The sequence below is a fragment of the Eulemur rufifrons genome, chromosome 12, assembly GCF_041146395.1.
Source record: "Eulemur rufifrons isolate Redbay chromosome 12, OSU_ERuf_1, whole genome shotgun sequence".
In the NCBI taxonomy this organism is placed as follows: domain Eukaryota; kingdom Metazoa; phylum Chordata; class Mammalia; order Primates; family Lemuridae; genus Eulemur; species Eulemur rufifrons.
In genome coordinates this window covers 7,949,786-7,973,404 of record NC_090994.1, presented here as the reverse complement: position 1 = coordinate 7,973,404, position 23,619 = coordinate 7,949,786, and the positions used below count along the sequence as shown (strand labels likewise).

General features: G+C 52.3%; 1 protein-coding gene across 1 annotated transcript in view; it reads right to left on the bottom strand.

Annotated features, from left to right (window-relative positions):
• Window positions 1-23,013, bottom strand: part of LOXL2 (lysyl oxidase like 2) — a 52,820-nt gene extending 29,807 nt beyond the window's left edge. The window contains exons 1-3 of the mRNA XM_069484849.1: window positions 22,659-23,013; window positions 16,668-16,843; window positions 2,216-2,427 (exon numbers count right to left, since the gene is read on the bottom strand). Coding sequence (XP_069340950.1) covers window positions 2,216-2,427; window positions 16,668-16,843; window positions 22,659-23,013 — 743 coding nt within the window. The remainder of the gene's footprint in view (window positions 1-2,215; window positions 2,428-16,667; window positions 16,844-22,658) is intronic.
• Between the last annotated feature and the right edge of the window lie 606 nt (window positions 23,014-23,619).

The window sequence follows — 23,619 nt, the reverse complement described above, 5'->3', positions numbered from 1 at the left end:
GCAACAGGATCAAGTTCTGGCTGTGCACCAAGGTTTTTCCTTGAGCGGACCCAGCGTCCCCTCTATTCAAGAGATTGCGGATCTGTAAACTGGTCCCCAGCCCCTGAGAAGGGCCCACAGATAGCTCGGTCCCCAGGCCAGCCCAGCCCCAGCCCTCGCACTGGGCAGTGCTGTCCGAGGAGGGTCAGAGCTGCAGTGGGGCCCTCGGGTGGGGCCAGCAGTGGGGAGCCCTCCCTGCAGCAGGCCTGGCTGTCACGCAGGCTCTGACACGAGTGGGCTGTGCCACACCTGAGCCCACTGCCCTCCAGGTCTCATCTCCTCCTGTGCAGCCCCAGGGCCCGGGCTGGTGGCCTCTGAGCCCGGTCACACCCTGGGAGTCCTGGCTCTTTGCTGGCAGATCCCTCCAGCTCGCTGTCACCTCAGCCCCTGGCAGCACCACCAAGGCAAGAACCTCTTCCCAGCACCTTTCTCTTTGGGACACACGCAGGCCCAGCTGTCAACTGGGTCACAGAGATTACCCCAAAACAACAGGGACAAGCCAAGGAGGCTGTACACCTCTTGCCCCTGCGCCGGGCAGGCAGCCCCTCGTCTCCAGCTAGAGGTCTGCAGGAGGGACCGGTTTCTAGCAGCTTCTGCTGATCCTCTCCCCTCCCCCACACATGACCAGCACTGTGGCTGCCTCCCATCCGTGGGAGCCTTTTCCTCCCCCCTTGTCAAAAGGCAAAACCACAGATGTGGGGGTGTGGGGAGCAGGAAGGGGGTTTCAAATCCGGTGGGAGAGAGGATTAGCCAGGGCCCAGCTGCCAAAACTGGCCTGAGATCACCCCCTTAAAAGCAGAGAAGGACTCTGCACAGGCCAATGCTACTGCAAGCCATGATGGCTTTAAATTCCATCTGAATATGGAGCGTGGTGCCTGGCTCAGGCCTGTGGCCAGGCGGGGGACACTGATGGGGCCGGCCCACTGGGAAGTCTGACAGGGGAGGGCTTTGTTTCTCTTGGCTCCAATTGGTAGGAAAAGCTAAGAAGGTGTCACCAGGAAAGGAGTTAGCTGGTGGGATTCAGTGGGCAGGGACTCCTGGTGCCAGCAGAGAGGTCAAGTCTGTGCCATATCTGGGGGTGGTGGGGTGACAGTCACCATCGAGGTCACCCCAGAGGTGTTGTGAGCCCACCAGCTGGGCAGCTGTGTGGCCACACTCACTCCCCTCGGGTGGGCTGAAGGCTTGGACCTAAGTCTGGCCCACCTTGGCCGGGCCAGGCCCAGGGAGGACGTAGGGCCGGGGCTTGCAGCCAGCCTCCTGGCTCAGAAGCCCCCTCTCTCCTTTCTCTGATTTGGAAGGAACAAGGCAGTGTGTGAGTCTACACTCTGCAGGAGTGTAGACCCTGTAGCTAGACACTGTGCTGGAGGCCTGGACCTGCTCCTTTCTAGTTTATCACCTTTCTCCAAGAGCGTCCTCAACTCAAAAACAGACCTTGATTTCCTAGTGGTGTTGCGAAGATTAAATGACCAAGAACAGTGTCCAGCAGACGGGAAGCACTCAGTAAACAGAAGCTGGTGTTCCCACTATGATGAAGGGGACACAGGAAGACCCCACTGCCAAGCACACCCCAGCCACCAGTTTTTGGGGTGCCGAAATCCTTTCACTGGACACCCCTCAGGCTGGATGTCTTCAAGTCCCCCCCTCACTGTCTCCTTCTTTTCCCTGGGAGATATTAACCCTGGAGATCATAAAAGCATCATCAGATTTAACTGGGATTGGATGAAGTGAACTGAATGAATCAGTTTCTCAATTATCTAACAGTTGCTGCAGTTTGCAGATTTCACAGAATCATCGTTCGCTAAGGGCAAGTAAACACGTCTTCTTGAGTTGGTGCTGTCTCTGCCCTGCCCGGCCTGGGGGTTGCCCACCCTTGTTTGGCCCACGCGGTCCCTGAGCTGGGTGTCAGCACGCGAGGTGGGGTTTCCTGGGCAGGGAGCACTTCGTGCCTCATTTCTGCTGCACCCACCCCCTGGCGTGCTCCGGGGTTTAGGGTCTGTCTCCTCAAAGGCAAGGATGGCACGTGGTGCCCGTGAACTCAGGCCTGGCCCAGCACAGGGGCTCCGCGCAGGCTCGCTAACCGGCCGCACGCAGAAAGGCCACCGCCAGGGCCGACTCTTTTGACACGGCAGGGAGGGCAGGTGCCCAGGAAGCCACCCGCGTGGCGCGGTGCCCTTACTTGTACACTTTGGCGTTGTATGTCTTCTCGGCGGGGAAGCCAAACATGCCGCAGACCACGCGGGAGTTCTTCGCTGTCCAGTGCTTGTCGCAGAGCTGCTTCCAGTGCTTGCCGTCCTTCACCTCCACGTAGCCCTCCGTCACCGGGGCGCGGTTGCGGTAGGCTGAGAGGATGGCTCGGATGCGGATGTCCTCCACCTGGATGTTCAGGTTCTGGGGAGGGGGAGGCATGGAAGGAGAGGGTTACCTTTCTGGGTTACCTCCCCTCCTGGGGAGGCGCCGGGCAGCCAGTCCTCCTTGGGGGACTGCAGGCCAGGCACCCTGCTGTCCCGCCTCCGCCCCAGGCCCTGCCACGGGCTAAGGGTGCTCCCTGTGAGCTCGGGCCCTCACCATAGTTACAAAGAGCTATGCGTGGGAGGAAGTGAGGCTGCAGTGGCCCGAGGTGGGAGCAGGGTGACCTGGAGGAGTCAGAGAAGACTTGGAGAACCCTGGGAGCCCCTCCCACAGCCTGCAGAAGAGCCCAGAGAACTGGGGGCAGCAGCCTCCTCCCACACACGGCTCAAAATAAAAGCATGAGAGAGAAAGTGTTCTTTGAATTCAGAGTTTGCATCTGACTTCCCAGCATGTGTGTGCATGCCTCAGTGTGTCTCTGTGTGTCTCCCCCACTAATTGTTCAGTAAAACTGGAATTTCAGGCAGATGGGCCCCAGATATTCTGGAGCAGGCGGTGCCACCTTGCATACTAGTTCATACCCGAGGAGTTGGCGTTCGTCCACTCAAAAGTCCCCAGAGGCCCGAGAGAAGGGGCAGGGCTCGGAGAGAAAGGAGGCGGAGGCCCTCAGTGTTGAGCACGAGCGCAGGGACACGTGACTGCCTAGCAGTTGACAGTGGCTTGGGGACCAGGGAGAGAGGGAGGGGGACAATTATTTGGCTGGGGCAAGGAAAGAAAAGTTTCCAAACACCTTGAGCCTCTTGGAAAGCCCCCTTCTCACGCCCACCCCACCCCTCTTTCTGTGGCAGTGAGGGAAGGAGGCATGAGTGTCGGGAAGGACTCACCGGCGGGACCCCTCGGAAGGAGGTGCAGGAAGGCTGGGGGCGCTGGTGGAAGGGAGGAAGGCGCCTGCCCCCCTGCCATGTGGGCTCTCCTCCTCCCTCATCAGGGGGCTGGAATGTCCCTGCATCATGCCTACGCCTGAGTCCCAGGGGTCTGGCAGGAGAGGGGGCCTCAAGAGGCCAAGCTGGGCAAGAGGAACAGGCGATGGGGGGGTTCCCTGGCAGCGACACTTTCTGTGCTTTCCTAGGGAACGCCACAGCAGTCTCCAAATACTCTGGATGTTCCCTCTGGAATCTCTCACGCCAGTCCTTCCTCTTTCTGCCCCTGTCCCTGCCCGAGTGGGGCCATTACCAGCTCTTGCAACAGTCCCAGACTGAGTCCCTGCCTCCAGCCGTCGGCCGCAGGGCCAGCCACCAGAGAGCTCTTTCTGCAACACAGATCTAACCTGTCCCTTGACTGCTTCCTTGCTGCCTGTGTAACAGCCAATCCTTAGTGAGATGCCCCCACCCTGCAGGACCGATTCCACCTGTGCCCCCACCCCCTCACTGTCCCAGCTTCAAGTGGACCCTCGGATACCACACACTGCAGAGTATGACAGTGACAGCTACCGCAGAGCGCTCACCAGGCGCTGAGGCTGTGCAAAGTGCTTCCTGTGAGTCTCTTACTCAATCCTCAAACACTCTACTGTGGTGGTTTATGGCTACTGTCATCCCCATTTTACAGATGAGAAAACCAGTTGACTCCAGTATCCTCCCGGGGACCACCGTGCGGTGCAGTGGGAGACACACACTCTGAGCTGGTCCCAGCAGGGCTGGAGGGAGGAGCCCAGAGACCCGAGTGGCCTGTCCCTGTCCAACCAGGATGCAAATAAACCACCACGTTGAACAGAGCCATTCTTTGGGAGCCCAGGGATCCACACCTCCTCGCCGCCGGCTTCAGGGTCCCAAGCCAGGTGCCGCCTCACAAGCCCTGCCAGGCGGTGGAAGGTATGTGGGCCTGGAGGGCTGGCATCTGGCTCCACTTCCTTTCCACGCAGGGCGAAAGGAAAGCTGCCAATGGCAGGATTATGTCTTCCAGCCTGGATCCTGGATCCTTGACAGCCCTCATTCAGGCCGCAGGACTCGTGCCACCAAGACACGTGGACAGGGACGAGCCAAGAAAGGGCCTGAGGCCTCAACCCGGCCCATGGCCAGCCCCCTTCTGCCCCTCTCCACCTCGGGAGCTGGGCTGGTTTCCAGCCCGAGACTGTAACGCCAGAGGAACGTCGCCACCGCCACCGCAGCACCGGCCACGCGGCTTTGCGGGAGAGCAGGTTTGCCGACCTTGTTCATTTGCGGACCCTTCCCCTGCTGTGGGGCGGCAGTGCAGGCTCGCTGAAGAGGAGAGGTGGCCCTCGGCTCCTGCTGCCACAGAAGTTGGAAGGCCCAGCTAGGGGGGCTCAGCAGACCCTGCAGAGAAGGGCCACGCTGACCACGGGGCTTGAGGCCAGCACGCGCCAACCCAATGGCCAAAGAAGCCTGCGCCTGTTCCTGCCCTGATCCGGGACAGGCCCCTCAGCAGAAATATGACTGGAGGGGCAGCCAGGGGGGATCCAGGGTGGGGGCAATGCAGCCAGGAAAAGAGAAAGGGCTAGAGCCAGGTGTCATTGTCTGCATTCCTCCACCGATTCAGTGTGCGTGTGTGTGTGTGTGTGTGTGATGGTGTGTGTATGTGCATCTCTGTTTCTGTATGTGTGCATGATGGTGTGTGTTTGTGTCCATGTGTTATATGAGCCTCCGTATGTGGGTCTCTGGGATTGTGTGTCTTGCATGTACTTGTGTGCATGACGATGTGCACGTGGCAAGGATGTGTGTGCATGCATGTGTGTCATGTGTGTCTCTGTGTATGTGTCTGTGTGTGGTGGCACGTGTGTCTGAGTATGTCTCTACATCCTGTGGGTATGAGTGGACTGTATGTGTCAGTGTGTGTATGTGTGTGTGTGTATGTGTCAGTGTGTATCTGTGGAAGTGTGGGTCCATGGGAGTGTGTGCCTGTGTCAGTGTGTCTGTGTGTGTGTGTCTGTGTGACTATGTGTCAATGTGTATCTGTAGGAGCGTGCGTCCGTGGGAGTGTGTGTCTGTGTGGTGGAGGAAACATCAAAAGGGTCTTGTTTCCTCCAATGCCTTAAGAAAGCTCTCAGGATGGGCTTTGCTCTTATTCCTTCAAACTGGAACGTCTCCTCTTCTCCCTCCAAGGAACCAACTCCTTTCCAGTCTGTAAGGCTTGAATCCACCTCATGCATTCATTCATTCAACAAAACACAGCTTCCGTGGACCTTGCTGGCTTCCTCCCCACACCCCAACCACAGCGCCTGTCTCCTCTTTGAATAGCGACCACGATGGGCGTCACTCGCCAAATATCAATTCGCTGCATGCCTGGTTCCGTGCACAGAGCTCCACATCCATTCCCTCACTCAACTTCCACGACAACCTTCACGACGGCAAATGCTATACCATTTATGGTGAAAGCACGAGACAGCTTGGCGAGCTTGTGCAACTTATCCTCATTCACACAGCCAATGAGTAGCTAAGGAGGGATGAAAACTGGGTTCTGACTCCCAGCCTGTGCTCCAGGCTCACAGTGGTCATTGGTCTCCAAGCAGCTCTTGCCCTCACACTGTGCCCCATACGTTGCCTGGTACTGAGGGTGACCCACACGGGGCAGGGCCTGGGGCGCAGCCCGCCTGGTGCTGTGCACATTGGACGTCCAGGGCCCCACCCCAAGGAGCCATGAGTCAGATGGACTGTGTACGTGAGGGGGAGCCGGGCTCCCAGCGCTCTTGTCCTCGGGCCAGCTGGCGCAGGCAGGGAAGCCTTCTGTGGCACACGTCCAGTGCTCACGCTAGCTAACCAGCCCACAGGCTGCTCGGAGACCTCTCAGAAAACACATGCACGCAGGCATAACTCCTCCCTTACTTCACTGCTGTGGAATCCCTTCCATAACCACAAGGGTTAGGAATTTTTTCCCAGGAGTTTAGTCCCAAAAGAGAAGAGAAGGTTTGAAACACTAAAATACACACGTTTTTCTTTTTTAACAAAGGGCTCTCTATGCTTGCTAGTTTAAGATGAAGCCCAATATCCCAGAAGCTGGCCAAGCATCCTGTACATTTTAAAATTCAAACTCACACCTGAACGTTGTCCCTCTCGCTGGAGACAACAGTGCACCCAGGCCTTCAAAGGGCTTCCCCCCAAGGGAGTCACAGAAACTCCTGGATGTATAGTCCCCTCAGAACTCATCGCACCCTCAGGGAGGGCCTGAGGTCCTGGGAGTGACTGCCACCCGCTTCTAGAAGGGAAAACAAAACGGCTTGCCCACTTCAGCCCATAGGGACAGAGCATGGGGCTCGGCCTCCCAGGCTTATGCCTGAACAACATTTAATATCTGCAGCATCTGCCAATGACTTGTAAATCCCAGAATGTGATAGTCTGGGGCTGTGGCCAATGAGGAAAAAAACCACCCGTTTGGAAAGTCCAGCTGGAGGTTGCATCAGGGAAGATGCAAAGACACGCGAGGCAGGTGAGCCTGCAGGAATCTGCCTCCCACTCTCTCACCAGCTCTGTACTAGGCCCACTGCCTCCCGGGAGGCACGGTGGCAAGGCCAGATCTTAGCCCAGTTAGCTCCTTCCTTCCCTCTCTTCTAGAAGTCGTAGTTTAATATTAGCCCAGGCCTTTCCACCTGAGCAGTCATCTTTGGGGTGGTGTTGGGCAGGAGTGCCATGTTGGAGAGACACACAATCATGCCAACATCCCAACTAGAACGCACTCCTGGTCACCTCTACGCAAGCTCTGCTCACCGAGCATGCTGCCTCTCGCTCCCGCTAACCAGCTCCTGCATCTTGCTCTCACAGCCCTCAGCTTTCTTTATTTGGCTATTTAAAACCAATCCAAAAAAAAAAAAAAAGGCCTTCCAGATAACAGAACCAGTTCTCAACCGCTTGGCACCTTCCTCAGCACATAAAACCAAACATGCCCAAGATGCCCTCAACTCTTCCTCCTTGCATGGAGCCATTGAGGGGGCTCCTGCCCTCCAGTTTTGCAGACTGAAAGCCTTCATCACCCCCTCCCTTCCTCACTCTTGAAGCCCACTGGGCTGCAGCAATACCTTTTCTGCCTTCCATTCCTATTTCTATTTCCCAGGCAGGTGTGCACTGAGAATCGTGCAAACGAAAGAAGGGCTTTGTAATTCTGTCATCTCACTCAGGCACTGTGCACTGTCCTCAGCTCTGGTTTCATCACCGAAGGCTGGAGCCACTCCCGGCCACTCTCTGTCATTTCCCCCTACCTGTCAGATTCCTGCCAACCCTCAGGGACAATGTTAATCATTCATTCATTCATTCAGAAATACTAGGTGGGGTGCGGTGGCTCATACCTGTAATCCTAACACTCTGGGAGGCTAAGGCGGGAGGACTGTTTGAGGTCAGGAGTTCAAGAGCAGCCTGAGCAAGAGTGAGACCCCGTCTCTATTAAAAATAGAAAAATTGGCCAGGTATGGTGGTGCATGCCTGTAGTCCCAGCTACTCGGGAGGCTGAGGCAGGAGGATCGCTTGAGCCCAGGAGTTTGAGGTTGCTGTGAGCTAGGCTGACGCCACGGCACTCTAGCCAGGGCAACAGGGTGAGACTCTGTCTCAAAAAAAAAAAAAAAAAAAAAAAAAAAATTGTCAAGTGCTAGTATGTCCCTGCTGAGCACTGCGTGAGACCCTAGGACACACAGGTCGACCAGATAGGCCAGTTCCTTGCTGTCACGAGGTTCCTAATCCAGCGGGGAAGAGTCGGCACCACTGTCTCCATGAAGCCCCCACTCCTGCCCCTAAATACCTCATCCACATACATTTGATTTCTTCCTTATTCCTTTAACATTTGCTTTCTGAGTGACTAATTTAGTTCTCGGCTCCTACTAGTATTTCTTTTTGGACATTTCTGCCACCCAATGGGACTGTGAATCCTTCCCCACCCGCCAAGAGCAAAACTGTGCTGTGTTCATTTCTGTATCACTCACGGCTCCCAGTGCCAGACACATAGTGGGTCCTCAAACATTTTTGGAAAGAGCCAATAATAACTTTCAAAAAATCCAACAACAGGAGTTCAGCTTAGCTAGACATGTTCGGTGCCAAAGCCAAAACATTTTATTAAAGACTCCTTTATCCCTTGTTTAATGCAAAATAAATAGCTAGTCTGTCCTTGCCGCTCTTAGGTAAACAGTACTGGTGTGACTCACGGATAGATGTGGAGAACATCTGCATTTTGTCTGGGCTCTCTCTTGTCACCTGGGCTCTTCTCCCTCGATATCTGACACCAATGAATAGTTACCGAACTGAACTAAAAGCCGATCTGATCCTCGGCACACGGTTAGCAGGCTTAGCTCATGTACACGGCATGAGCCATGCTGTATTAGCGGAGTCTGGCTACACTGTAATTATCCCCCTTGATGATCCAATCAGGAATTCTTAGTTTAAGAAGCTGCCAGAACATTCTCTAGCCGGTGACTTCCGACTAGAGGGAAGGCATCTCAGCGATTTCTGTGCCTCAGCTCCAGGCGCTGGAGGCCAGTGGGGGTGGGGCAGGGGACAGGGTGGGGGCGGCGAGGAGAGCTGAGGTCATGCTGATGCCAGCGGAGCAAAAAGCCTGCAGTCCGTTAGGGCCCTCCTCCTATAAATCAACGCTGCTGGAAAATTGAACGTTCTCGGCTTCATTTTCCAAGCTGGAAGCACTTGGGTGAGTAATAGAGGCTGCTTTTTTGGAGAACGGGCAAGCGCTGCTGCCCAGCTTCCCGCAGGACGTCTGCTCCAGCAGCCAGCCCCTCTGCCCCCGCAGTTCCTTTGGCTCCAGCTGGAGAGGGGAGAGGGGCTGAGAGGCCACAAACCAGGCAATCCCGGGCCAAGCCAGACCACTGTCCAGCTCACACCTGAACCTGGTGGTTCTCCTCTCAGCACCACCACCATGGCAACAGAGTAATGATGCTCGACATTGCCTTTCTCCACTGCTAGACGGTAAGCTCAGAGCAGGCAAGACTGTCTATTTCATCAACCCCTTTATTCTCATGCTTAGCGCAGGGTCTGGCGCTGAATTAAAGTGTTTATCGAGTGAATGATCAGACATATCCTTGGTACCAGCCTCCCGGGGATGGGGTGGAGGATTCCTTGGCGTGGACCACCCAGCCTGGCTGAGCTGACTCAAATGAGCCCGTGGAAGAGCCAGGCTGGACACTGCCCACCCCGCCCTAGTCATGTCACCAGACTGCCCTGCACAGCGGATCTGCTCAACCGGGGCAGGGAGAGGCTTCCTCCCGCCCGGCTCGAGGGTCTGACTCCTCCATGCAGCAATTCTTGCACTGGTCTCTCCTCATTCATCTTTCTCTTCTCCAAACTGCCACACAATTTCCCAACCAATCCACACTGTCCCAAGTTTGAGTACATCCTGTTCATCTATTTATTTCATCTAAAACAAATTATAAGGCTCCTCACTCATTTGTATAATCTAACAAATAAGCATAATGTTACTTGTTTATTTCATCTCACAAATAATTACAGCGGTATTTATATTTTTCAAAGGGTTGTGAGTGTAACACTCTGGCGAGGAACCAGGTTCCTACATTTGCCGGAATGTGCACAAGTTCAAATATTTTGTTCTGTTATCCACATAAGCACTCTTTTGCATTTCAGATGACCTATTTTTAGTTGGGAAAATAGGTCATCTTAGAGCTACTTCTCTTGTGTCCCTTGTGGTGGCTGGGACACAGGCTCTCAGTAATCAGAATCACGGAATGTGAACACTGACAGCCTCTTACACATCCTCCTGCCTGAGCTCCCTGTGAAGTGGGAGAGACAAAATCCAAGAGAGCTACTAGATCCGACCGCCCAGCCAGACAGTTCAGCAGGACTGGGATCAGAGGCTGCGGGCTTCCCTGTGGCTCTTCCCTCCCTTGCCGAAAAGTCTGGTACAAACTGCCCGCTTGGTACCATTTCACTTCCTGCCACAGAGGGAGGCCCCTTTCCAGAGAAGTCTATATTTAGGCTTAGAGGGACCACCACCTACCTTCAAAGCTGCACAGAGATGAAAACAGACTCCCTTTCTTTCCTAAGCCACCCAGTGTAACCTGTCCCATCTACTCTCTACTGAGGGGGAGCGTGGCCTGGGGGAGGCACAAGACTCCTGGCTAGGAAGTGCTCAGACTTTTCTGGAAGTCTTTCTAGAGACCTTTCCCTTTTGGGCTCCAGGCTTCCACCTCTGGAGCCCCCAGATGACACAGATAAAACTGTTGCTAGGAGGCAATGGCTGAAACATTTGGCAGCTGACTGTGACTAATAAAAACCTGGACTCCTGGAATTTAAAAAATTCACAGCAGCCACAGTCCCTGTTGGTTAAGAGGAGAAAAAAGGGCTTTTTCAGGTCTCAGTGTCCTGGCAGGAAAATGAGCCAGCCGAGGGCAGGGGACCAGATTCTCCCCTCTGCTGAAAATGAATGGCCGCCTCCTGGCTCTGTCCTTGTCATCCTCTGTTGGCCCCTCCGAGGTCCCCCAGGGGACAGACAGCACCGCAATCTCACAGCCTGGGGATTTCTAATCAAGTCTGGTAGTTCAACTGCTTTTTGCAAAAGAGCCTTTAAAAACGAGCAGGGAAGAAGATGAGGCTGAGGGTGGGTGAAGAAAAGAGACCCAAATGTTCCCTGATCTAACAACACGTGGCCCCAGCCACGAGCCTCCTATGAGCGCGTGACAGAGCAACGTGCGGAGCTGCCGGGAGCAGAGGTTTGCCGAGCAGGGCATCTGGATTTGTCATCTCTCCTTATCGAATGCTTTTTCCAACTTGTCCACCGGCACAGAGAGGAAACACAGCCTCTTGATTTAAGAGCCTCTGAAATCCCGGGAGGTTTGTTTGGGGTTCTGTTTTCTCGGTTTAAAAGAGATTTATTTGTTCATTTGGAACCAACGATATTTCATATTTCATTATTTGTTCCTACTTACCTCCTTTTAAGAAAGTTTTGAGGACTGACCTCATTTGCTTTCTCTGCAGCCAAACTTCTGTTTTACAGCGCGGTGTCCAGCGACCCAAGAAGGGTCAGTCATTGCACACACATAGCTGCAAGTTCCAGTGTCCGGTGGGACTGGAACCCAGGGGCCCTGCCTTCAACTCTGGGGTCCAAAACTGAGAATACACAGCAAGGTGTGGCGGGACAGCCCGTGTCGGAAAGGGGGAGAGCGGAGACCCTGCCGGGTGAAATGAACCAGGGTTGGTGAATCAGTGCTGGGGCTAACCTAGCACAATGCTCTATGGTCTGCGAAGCACTTTTACAGGAATCATCTGATTTTTTTAAAAGCACTTTTATAGAAATCATCTGTTTTTCCCCCTACAGAATTTATAAGACGACCTTATAAATGACGAGTGCAGGTTGTGTCATTCTGATGGAGAAACCATCGCTACTGCGTATTACGGACCATCACAGCTGGAAAGGATTGAATTCAACCCGCTCAACTCGCGCCCAGTTGAATTCAACACTTGCCCAGTGTTCTGGCTGCTGCTCTACAGGGAGCTTAGGGTCCAACCCTGCCAACTTCCCCTGGTTTTTGTGAAGAAGGTGAGATTTTTCCCTTCTCTAGACGGGAATTGACAAAGTGCCAAGGAGCCCCCCAAGGATGCCCTGAGCAGATGTAGAAGGCATCCAGGGAGCAGTTACCTCATTAAGTGAAATTCCATCAGTCAGGCTCCATGGCTTAGTGACTCACGCCTCTGGCATCCCAGAGTAGGATGAACTTGGTCTAGACTGATGCCATTTTCTTCCCCTCTCTGCTTGGAGAATTCCAGTGTGCTCTGGAGGAGGCACAAGCCTGGGGGGGCTATCTGCAATGGTCTGTGATCTGTCCCTAATCTCCAGGACTCAACAAGGGTGACTGTTATACAGCCCAGCCACTGCCCTGCAGAGCAGGCGTGGGAAGGGGCAGCAATGTCCTCATCCCATTTATCAGCCCAGTGGTTTACAGCTGGGGTCACAGGACACGGAGAGAGCATTCACTGACACTTCATTTCTGGCTCCTTTTGAACTTGCAGACCCCAGACTGGGGGAAGTCGAGGGAGGGCTTTAACTCTCACACTTTCGTGTGGAAGAGTGAAGGGCGCAAAGCTTGCACCTGGTTTCAAGGTCAAGGTCATGAGGGGCCAGAGAAGAGGCAGGGAGAGAGCCTGAGAACACAACACACACGCCAGCAGGCACCCCTTCTCTGCGTGTGTGCGCACGTGCAACACATGTGTGACACCACTGTACTCAGTGGTGCACGCTGCCAATATCCAAATAGGGCTCACCTGCTACAGGGATGATGCATTTTCATAGGCACAAGGGATCTTAGAATTTGGCAATCACTTTAATCCCACTTCCTTTCCCTCATAGGCACCAGACCACAATATTCCTGGCAGGAGGTTTTCCAGTTCCTTCTTGAACTCCTCTAGTGACTAGGAGCTCACCACCCCCTGTGGGCTTCCAGTGAGCTGAGATCTACCTGCTATTACCTTCCCCTCTGTCTTAGCTCTGGGAGTTGGAATAAATTATAAACACTCTTCTGCACAACAGTACTTCAAATAGTTGAAGAGCACCACCATGTCTCCCCCCATGTCTCTTTTCTTGACAAAAAGTCTTCAGTTCCTCATACGATGTGGTTTCCAGACATGCCTCCATCCCGCCGGCCCCTCTCTGGGTGACGTGGTTAAAAGCTGGACCCAGAACTGACTCCCGCACTCGGTCAGGTATTAGTCCAAAAGGCAGAGTGTAGGGAAAGAGTTCTATCAGGAAAGCAGTTGTATTCACTTTCTTAGCAGCCATACCATACTCTTGGCTTATACTGAGCTTTCAGTCAATTACTGCCCACTCAGAGATTTGTTTCTGTTTTTTTTCCCCAATAATCAATGATTTTTTTAGTCACTTTCCATAAAGCCTGGACTCTGTGGCTGATTTATTTTTTCCATAAACATTGATCTAGGACCTTATATTCATCGCTAATATGTTACAGCTTGGGCCTATTATTTCAGCCTACTGTAGTTTTTCCGAATCTTCATTCTATGATTTTTTATTCCAGCAATTTTTCCTGGTTTTGTATCTCCTATACATTTTATCAGCACGCATTTTAATCTCCATGAAAATTCCCGATACATGGGGAGGCAGGAGCAGGGCCCCAGGGCCCACTGTCAGGGGCCACCGTGTTCACACTCATGAGTCACCAGTGCGCCCTGCGGTGTCACTACTCAGCATGCTATGACTCCGCCCAACTGCACGTCCACCAAAGCTGTGTCTCTTCCTCTTGTCCACAAAAATTTAATAGGCAGCATTTCTCGAGCTGAGAGGAATGATTCCGTGACTTCAGCTACTGACACCATGAGGTATTTTGGAGAAATGTCTCCGTATCCCACAAACAGCCCCTGTAGGTGGTCTGGGCGGCTCCCTGCCCATCAGCCCAGCACTGCCAGGAAGCATGAGCCTTAGCTGCAGAGCCCTGAATGCAAGAACCTTTTGGCAACTCACAAAGGTTCTCCTCAGACATCCTGAGGTCTAGGCCCTTTCATGACCTACTTTCAGTAGCTACAAAGGGAAGAAGTGACAGGGCACCAATCATCAATGAAAGTTCCCTCAGTGTCTGTGGTTGGGCAAGAAAGCTCCACCCTGGCTTGTGGGAACCAGTCCGATCGGCATGACAGCAAGAGGGAGAACTTCTAGGAAATGCAGAGCATCGAACGCCCTTTAAACCAGACATCTCCCGCGCTGCCCTCTTTGGGTTTCTGTAAATTCTCCAGGGTCCGTGCTCCTTGCCTCGGCCTGATCTCCCCCTCACCCCCACTTTCCCCAAGGCAAACATCTTGTCTTTGCGGGTTCTAAGGTCTGGAGAACAAGGGCCATGTTTTCTTTCTCTCCTGATGTCCCAGGCCACAGTGCGTGAGCAGCAGGCACTCAACAAACGTCCAGAGTAAAGGTAGATATTAAGCTTTCCTATCACGGAATCCCAGCCTTTCCAGGTAAGACAGTTCTCTCCAACATACTTTTTTCAGCCTTTTCTATGCTTATTTCACCACTTAAGGTCCTGCTGTTGATATGACCTGTCTTATATCCCCTTCAAATGTGAAGCGTTGGAACCGGCGCATAGTAGGTACTCAATAAACATTTATCCAGTGAAGCGCCGCTCCCAGAGTCCTTTTTCCAAAATCATTTTTTTCTGGTGGCAAATGAGTCTTCTTGCTTTCTCAGCCTAAAACCCAGTGGCATTTTGGCCCTCCTTCCTCTTACTCAAGCCATCAATGACTCTCTTGTGCCAAGAAGCCGGGGTCTTCACTTGATACTCCACGTGGATTACCCTGAGGTTCTAGGTTCAACGCAGGCCCATGAAAGATGTTGTAATTAAGCTCATTGTCCTACGAGGCAGGGCAATGCTATGAAGGAATGATTTGCTCCTATGTGCTCCTCATTGCTATTTAGTTTAATATTTTATCCTGGGAGATTCTCCACCTAAGGGGATAATGACCTCTGGTTTGCATTTCTGGGGAGAAGAAAATCTCAGAGCTGGAGATATTGTTCCTACTAGGTGCCTACAGTTTATTGGATACAATGATGAATAAGGTATAGTCCCTGACAACTCTCCAGGAGCTTCAAATCTCATGGGAGAGAAGAGATACATATAAGAGGGTGCTAATTATTCTATTATATGAGGTTAAAAAGAGCGGAGATAGAAAGTTTTGTAAAACGGGGTTGGACAAGCACACCCTCTAAATCATAAACTTTGTGGTCAAGCAAAGTTGTCATCAGTGACTGGAACACTAAATGCAGTCCATTGACTCTCTAACAATCTCTCTAGTGATCACCAATAAAATAGCAGATTTGAACATTTCAGCTAGAAGTGGTCTCATCCTTCCAGCTGAGCTAAGGCTGGAAAGCCGTTTCCGTGCTACAATGCAGGTGTGGACGAGTTCCCAGTGTGCTCGGTGTGCTCTGGGAGCATATGAGAGAAGAGCAGGACAGTGTGAGTCACGAGAGTAAAGCCCACAGTCTGGGCAGAACTTTCTCTGCAGCCCAAGTAGGGCAATTTCAACTCACCTTTCCTCCCTCAGAGCTGGGGTCAGCTGGAGGCCAAAGCACAGTGATAGCTCCTGGGCCTGGCTTCTTGGCAAATCCCATAGTCACTTGGGGTGACACCCAGCATGCTCCTTGAGGATAGGAGTCTCGTCTGCCAAGTCCTCCAGTCCTAAGCCCCACATGTTTTGCACGTGAGAGTAGTGCTTATCAATGTAGTTGTTTGGGAAAAGGAAAACTAAACCTCAGATTTAGCCATAAATGTAGAAGGAGGGTCATCAGATTGGGATCATCTGGGAAAGTTTAAGAAAAATAATCTGATCCCATAACAGAAAATTCTGAGTCAGCAGGTCAAGGGTGAGACCCCAGAACCTGCATTTTTAAAGTGATTCTGATCCCCAGCTCGATTTGGAAACTGTCCAGTAGTAGCCAGCTTCCCAGAGGACCTCCAGGGACCCCATGTTCTATGTTAACACTCTTGAGTAATCTCCTCCCAACCCATAGCAGGGCTGGTCTGTGTGATCAGTAGAATACAGTAGAAACGAGGGTGTATCGCTTTCATGATTAGGTTATGAAACACTGTGGCTTCAATCTCATGTTCTTTCTCTCATTCTCCTTTGGACTGCTCACTCTGGGGCAAGACAACCACTATGTCTTGAGGCCACTCAGGCAGCCTAAAGAGGGGCCACACAGAGAGGGACAGGGGGTTCCAGTCTACAAGCCAGCAAAACTAAAGCCTGATGAGTCGGCGTGGGAGAGACTCCTCCAGCCCTCAGGTAGCCTGACTGCAACTGCATGAGAGACTCTGAGCAGAATCAAGTAGCTCAGCTGCTCCTTGGTTCCCGATCTTCAGAAACTATGTGACATTATAAATGTTCACTGTTTTAAGCTACAAAATCTGGGGGTGGGAGGGAGATTTGTTACGCAGCAATTGATAACTGCTACATTTTCCCAACCCAAAGGGCAAGCTCCTGAACATGGCACAGAAGGCGTTTCATGCCCATCTTTCTAGCTTCAGTTGCCACTGCTCCCAGATGCACATGGTACTCTTGTGTGCAACTTTCTGCTTAACCCTGGTCTGCACCCTTGCATCTGTGTGCCTTTGCCCAAGCTGTTCTCCATGCCTGGAATGCCCTTTCCCTACCAATAGCATCACATTCTCCAGAAACCCTTCCCTAAACTGCCCTTCCACCAAATCTCGTTGAATTTGATCCCCCTCCTTAGTGCTCACACACACTTCTTGCCATCAGTAGGCAAGAAGTGCGTTCCATGAAAGAAGAAAAATCCCCATATGAAGAAGTCATCAAGAGAATATGACTTGCCTCTATCTGGTTGATCAACGAATTGTCAAATTTGAACCCAGGAATCCTTTTCTCACTGCACACCACACCGACATCTTCCGTGTGCTTGCAGTCGGTGACGCCCCAGCCGTTGGAGGAGCAGGCCGCAAGGGTCGCCTCTTTGCCAGTGCAGTAGATGTTGTCCAACCAGATGGGCCCTGAAGGAAGTAGAGAAGAAAGAATCCAAGTGCCACGTCAGTGCAGGTTTGAGTCTTTGGGGGCACCAGGTTCTTACATGGAAAGTGAATTCTTTTCAAATTTAGGCAGCTATGTGTGGCCATCAACTGATTTTTATTATGTTAAGATAGCGCATATAGTTCTAGACCATCTGGATCCCCTTGCCAGAGTAGGCAGCTGATGTGATTTGAGGATATGGTAGATTGAACACGATTAGGACAGGAATCAGACTTAAGCCTGGAAGTCACACGGCACAGTGGAAAGAGCTTCAGCTTTGGGTACTAAACCTGGTTTGAATTCTGGTTCTACCACTTAGCTGTATGCCCTGGTCAAAGCCCTTTTTCTCCTCAGTAAAGCAGGGGTCACAATTGAAACTTGAACTGCAGAGGTGTGTGCAGATTAGAGATACTATATGGCACGTGCCTAGCTTATTGCTGGCCATAATTACTCAAACATGGTAATGACGATGATGATGATGATGATGATGATGACTTAGTGACGCTGACTATGGCACAAGTCAGCCTCACCTCCCACCTGCAGCAGAGGCCAAACTCTGACTCCTCAGGGAAAAGCTAAGCTATCCTGCAATTCAGGGTTGGAAGTTACAAAGGCATTTTCACATGCTACCTCCTTGATCTTCCCATCCGTCAGGGAAGAGGACAAGGTGGCGTGATTATTCCCATCTCCCCACCGAGCCCAGAAGCTGGACCTCAGCTCCCCGTCCAGTGCTCTTCTCACTGCCTGACGTTTCCCAGGGCTGATTCAGAGACAGCCTCGCTGGACTGACCCACACGGCCACTGCTTCATGTTCCCAAAGGCCGCCATGCAACTCTACTCACTTCCTGTTCTTTTACTCACTTGCACGAAGCAAGGAATTCAGTGTGCAAAGGCTAGGGGATTAACCACAATGAGATACCGCCTCATACCCTTAGGATGGCTATTAAGCAAACAGAAAATAACAGTGCTGGCAAAGATGTGGAGAAACTAGAACCCTTGTGCACTGCTGGTGGGAATGTAAAATGGCACAGCTGCTATGGAAAACAGTATGGCGCTTCCTCAAAAAAATTAAAACTCAAATCACCACATGACCCGGAAATTCCACTTCTGGATATATATACCCAAAAGAATTGAAAGCAGGGTCTCTGAGAGATATTTGCACACCCGTGTTCATAGCAGCATTATTCACAATAGCCAAGAGGTGGAAGCAACTCAAGTATCCATGGATGAACTGTGTTCTATGCATGCAATGGAATATTATGCAGCCTTAAAAAGGAAGAAAACTCTGATACATACTACAGCATGGATGAAGTGTAAAGACATTATGCTAAGTGAAATAAGCCAGTCACAAAAGACAAATACTGTATTAATCAAATCACAGAAGCAAAAGTTAGAATGGTGCCTCCAGGGCCCGGGGTGAGAGGGAAATGGGGAGGGGTTGCTTAATGAGGACCGAGTTTCAGTTTTGCAAGATCAAAAAGTTCTGGAGATCGATGGTGGTGACGGCTGTACAACAATGTAAGTGTGAGTGTACTTAACCCTATTCAACTGCGCACTTGAAAATGCTTAAGGTGGTAAATGTTATGTTATGCGTATTTTACAACAATTAAAAATAAAAATTTTATAAAGTGCTAGAGGGTTTTCAAGTCATGATTTCGTTATAAGTGCCATTCCAAAATGAAAGAAAACAAAACCAAACCTCTCATTCTTTTCGTAGCTCCTGTTAGGAGTCTACAGACCAGCAGAATCCAACAGACCTGGGCTCAGATTCCATCTGCTTAACCAAGGCTGCTTCCCATTTCCAACCACGATGTCCAACAAACAGGTTGCCATGGAGACTCAGGGAAGTAACGTACGTGCCCAGCACACTTTCAACCTCCCCGTCCCCTTCCTTGTTCCAGAAAAGCAATGAATTCTGCTTCCAGGATGTAAGGAAAAAGCAGATAAAAACACTCCCATTGCAGAGATTAGAAAACCAAGGAGAGAAGCCGAGGCTCTTCGAGGTCAGGGAGGACACATGTCCAGTATCCTGACATCCGGGCCCTGCTGAAACGTGTCTGCTCCGACGGCTGCCGGTCGGGGCTCAGACGAGAGCGCCTCGGACGCTTTGTGAGGAACAAAGAGCTGATTGAAAACATCTGGGCTGAGGTTTTCCAACCGGTTTCTCAGTTTGGCCGGGTTTCCACGCCGTCATGCTCCACTGAAACATATGCTCCCTAATCGATTGCTGTCTCAACAACAAACCAATGTTTGTTTTGCTAAGTGCTAGCAACGGAAAAGACCCTCTGCATTTTTAAGCAGGGCCTCTTCCTTGGAACATTCTGCAGTTAAGTTCCTGAAGCCACAGAGACGGCAAGAGACAGCAGCACCCTGCTCCCTCTGCGGTGAGAGATCCTCCTCGCTAAGGGCCAGGAAGCGGCCGGCGCAGTTACAGACACCACGGGGCCTGCCCCAAAGAGCTGCTCTCTTATGCACCTTCAGTGGACCCCCAGTACTCTACCCTCTGCATGTGCTTGGTCAAGGATTTTTTTTCTTAGATGGCAGATAAGTAAATCTGCACTTAGCCCAAGAGAGCATCACCATGCACGGTCCACTCATTTGGTCTGATTTCATGACAATGTTTTGGTTTCCGTCCCCTTTATGTTTAATGTCCACTGACTAGCCTGCCCTGATTCCAGTGCGACCAGCTTCTGGGTCTGCCTGCTGGACACAGTCCAATAGATGCCACCTCAGAGCTACCAAGAAAGCAGTCCTTGAGACGCAAGGTGAGACTCAAACTTTGGACACAAGAGGCCATTTTGATCAGAGGCCGAATTTCATTTTACTCTTTGCACCCATTTACTCTACGCAATGCCTCTCCTTTGAAGGAAGAGCTATAGGAACACATTCACAGGTCATTTGGAAGATAAAAGTCATAAATGAGGTTCCATTTGAACACTAGAGCCTGTTAGGGCAATGGAAATTGCTCAAGTTAGAATCTTCAAGGGCCCAACGTGGCTACCACTGGCTCTGTCACTCTGATCTAAGGTATGAGGGGGGCTGGGAATAGGCTCAGCCTCCTGGTTCTGAAGGCAGGTGCAGGAGAGCAGCCACCTCAGGTTCAGGTTGCTGTGGGCCCCACCCAGAGGGTGAGACATGGGACAGCTGCTCCCTCCAGAACTCTCTAAAAGGGCACATGGTTTACCTGACTCCAAGATGCTTTGGAAGAGAGACCTGTTGGCAGGCCAGACTGGAAAACCTGGAGTCCCCGGTGGTCTCCCTGGCTCCACTAGTGCGGTCTGAACTTCAGAGGAGCCTGAGGCTTCCTGGAGGGGCAGCTGCGGCATTCCCAGCTCATCCACAGAGCCTGAGTCGCAGGTTAGATCCCACCGGAACAAACCCTGGGGCACTGGCCGTGTTCTGGGCTCCCTCTACCAGGCACTGTTTTGCCAACTCTTTTTTATATTCTCCCGAATCAAAATGAATCAATCAGCTAATATCCACTGAGTGCCCACCAGGTACCCAGTACTAACAAAACAAAACAAAACAATAACCTTCCACTGATGCTGATGAAATTCAAATATGTTTAGATTTGAAAGGTTTCTCAGGACATAAATCAAGTACCACTTTATGTAGACAGCTTAACTCGTGAAGCCCTGAACACAAGACAGGGTTCTTTTTTTTTTTGAAGCATCTGTTTCTCCCTGTCTTCTCTTTGACACTCTTCCCGTCATAACCCTCGATGGTTTCAATGTCCACAAAGATGACCTTTCCAGAACTCTCAGTCTCTTAGTTATTACAGCTCCTGTTTCTTGTGACACCACAAGATGGCCCCACGGTCATCGCTCAGGCCTTCTCACCACCAGTCATTGCACCCCTTAACCTCCGTTTCACCCTCCTGCTCTGCATTCATGGCCCCCCAATCTTTCTAGCACACTTCTTGGATCCCAGTCCCAATGAAGACCCACAGCCCATCGGTCCCAGCAGCTCTGCACAATCCTCCAACTCCTCCACGATTCCTTCCCTCCTTGCCCAGCACGGACTCCGTGCACCATGATTTGAATTGTTCCCTTTCGTGCTCCCTCTACTCCCTCGAACTTTTCACCCTTCACTATCCTTGGATGGCAAAGTCACACCCAAGTAAAGGCCCTTCTCCTGCTCTTGATGGGAAAAAACCACAACCCTCTTGTCTGATGACAGGTACGTTTTAAATCTGGGTGGAAATAAAATAAAGTTGTCCCTGGAAAACACCCACCATCCTTGGAAAGCACTTGTTATAAAGTCATGAGGATGGGAGAGCCTGGAACAGACAACATGAACCTGCTGTTGGCCCTGGACAGCTCAGCCAGCCAGAGGCCTGGAAGTGCAGAGCGGTACCGGGAGTTTGTTTACAGAAGACAGGAAACGGGCTCCGAAGCCCAGCATGTGCTAACTCATGTTCGTCACTCTGGCTCTCATCGCTGTCGAGGGACCCAGAGTGAGCTTCAGAGGACATTTGACCCTAAGTGCAGTCTCTTGATCCAGTTACTCCAAAAGGAAATTTTCAATGGTGGAGGGGAGGCGTGCATGAGACGGCACTTCCTCCCTCCTGTAATTTCTAGAGTAACAGAAAGGAGGCTTGGCGGGGAGCATGACAGTTGTCTGTTTCAGTGACCCCCAAACCTGGCACTCTATGCAATTCCTTCCCAGGCTTCCGAAAGCTAGAGAGCCTGGGGTTCCAGCCCTGACCTTTTAAACCAGGTTATCATGGGTTGAGAGTTGAGACAGTCTGTGTTTTTAAGCCCTCCCAGGTGATTCTTAGGCAGTCAGTGTGGCATTAACCCTTTTGTCCAGGATGGGGGTGTGGGCAGCTCTGCTTCAGTCCGGCAGCCAGGCCCGAGCTGGGGCCTGTGCTGGGGCTCAGCCAGGTGCAGCTGCCTTTGCTTCACCAACCTAGGGATGGGGAACTCTTAGCTCCTGGAAAAAAATAAAAAAACAAAAAACAAAAAACACAATGCCCTTCACTCTTATCTACTTTCCCGTTTGGGCACACGTACTATCAGAGTTTCAAGCATTCTTAGAGACCCCAACTTCCAGATGGGGAAACTGAGGCCAAAGAGGCTGTGTGTTTTTCTGCAAAGCATATAGTTAGGTCAGACCAGGACTGAGCTCAAGCTTTGGGGCTCCAAGACTCACCTTCCTCAAGGTGCCTACGACAGTTTAGAACTGAATAAATAAATTGATTTGAACCTAACAAGGGAGGGAAGGATAGGCCAACCAGAGGTGAAAAACCCAAAGCAACTCTGTTCCTGTCACAACCAAGCCCACAACAGCACGTGAGGATTAAAACGATGAACTGGACGGGCAGGAAGGTGCGGAGGGGCAGGGAACTCCAACGCCAGCACATGGGAGCCCTTGTGAGGAAGACCCAAAGGCTCTCCTCTGAGGGAGGGATGTGGAGGGAGGCAGAACCTCCGCCGGGCAGGGCCTGTGCCTTGGAGAGAGAAGCACAGGCTGGTTTCACCCCCTACCTCCCCTACCTCGGGCCACCCATCATCCTGGTTTGCCTGGGACTGAGAGGTTTTTTAAGATGTGAGACTTTCCATGCTAAAACCAGGACAGTCCCAGGCCAATCAGGATGGTCACTCCACCCATCCCCATACCCCTCCCCTGCCGCCTTCCTGCAGGGCACAGCTGTGTGGGCACAGGAGGATGACACCCCAGGTGGCATTTACACTTCCTGGTGATTACAGCCCCTTCACCAGGCTGACCTCACCGAAGCTGGCTCCCGGGCTGTGCCGGGTGACACAGCACTCGGTTCCAAAGCCCAGAGCGGCTCACCTTCCCCCTTGCCGTAGGAGGAGCTGGCGGTCCAGGACTTGGCCTCCACGTAGCCCAGCTCCCGGCACACGACGTGGGCGGCGTGGATGGAGAAGTCGTCGTCGCACACGGTGCCCCACTGGCCGTCGTAGTACACCTCCACGCGGCCCTCGTTGTGCTTCCTCTTCTGCCCGGCCAGGCGCAGCTGGATCTTCACCACGTCGGCGGGCACCTGAGGCTGGTGGTACTCGGGGGCCGGCTGCTGGAAGTACTCGGGGTAGTAGGGCCAGCCGTCATACTGCGCCAGGCTCGGGGAGGGCAGGAGGGCCAGCACAGCCACACACAGGCACAGGCAGGAGCCCAGAAGCTTCTCCATCCTGTCTCAGCCGAGGATGCCACTGGGGCAGTGAGGAAGGGCAGGCGAGGCGGAGGCGGCAGGAGCGTCCTGGAAGAGAGGAGAGATGCGGGAGGATCAGACGTAGGGCTGTGGGGACCTGTGAAACACCCAGTCATCTCCCAGTCCTCGGCTTAAAACCGAAAGCTCTTCCGTTCTGGACGCCACCCCAGCTCCGCTCCCACCTCATGTTTCCACCGTGCACGTTGCCCACCCGCCTTCCCATCTCTCTGGGGTGCTGTGCTCAGCGGGGTTCCTGGCAGGGAGCGGGGTTCCTGGCAGGGAGCCGGGCACACTCACCCCTAACTAGAGGAGGTTTTAGAAAGACCACAGAGATGCAAACAGAGTTCAGGGGATCTAACAAAGGCCAATGTCACACCCCAGGGCTGGCAGCTCAGGGGAGCTGGTGTCACCCTAGGCTTGAAGGGCCCCCCAGGGGAGACAGTAGGTATCAGAACCAGCTTCCGGGGCCACCTATTAGGGGCTGTGGCCTTCATCGGAGGGTCTCAGCACCAACGTACAGCAAACGAGGGGAAAGGGAGGCAGAGTAAGTACCTGTCTCACTCTCCTCCTGGCCTCAAATTTCTT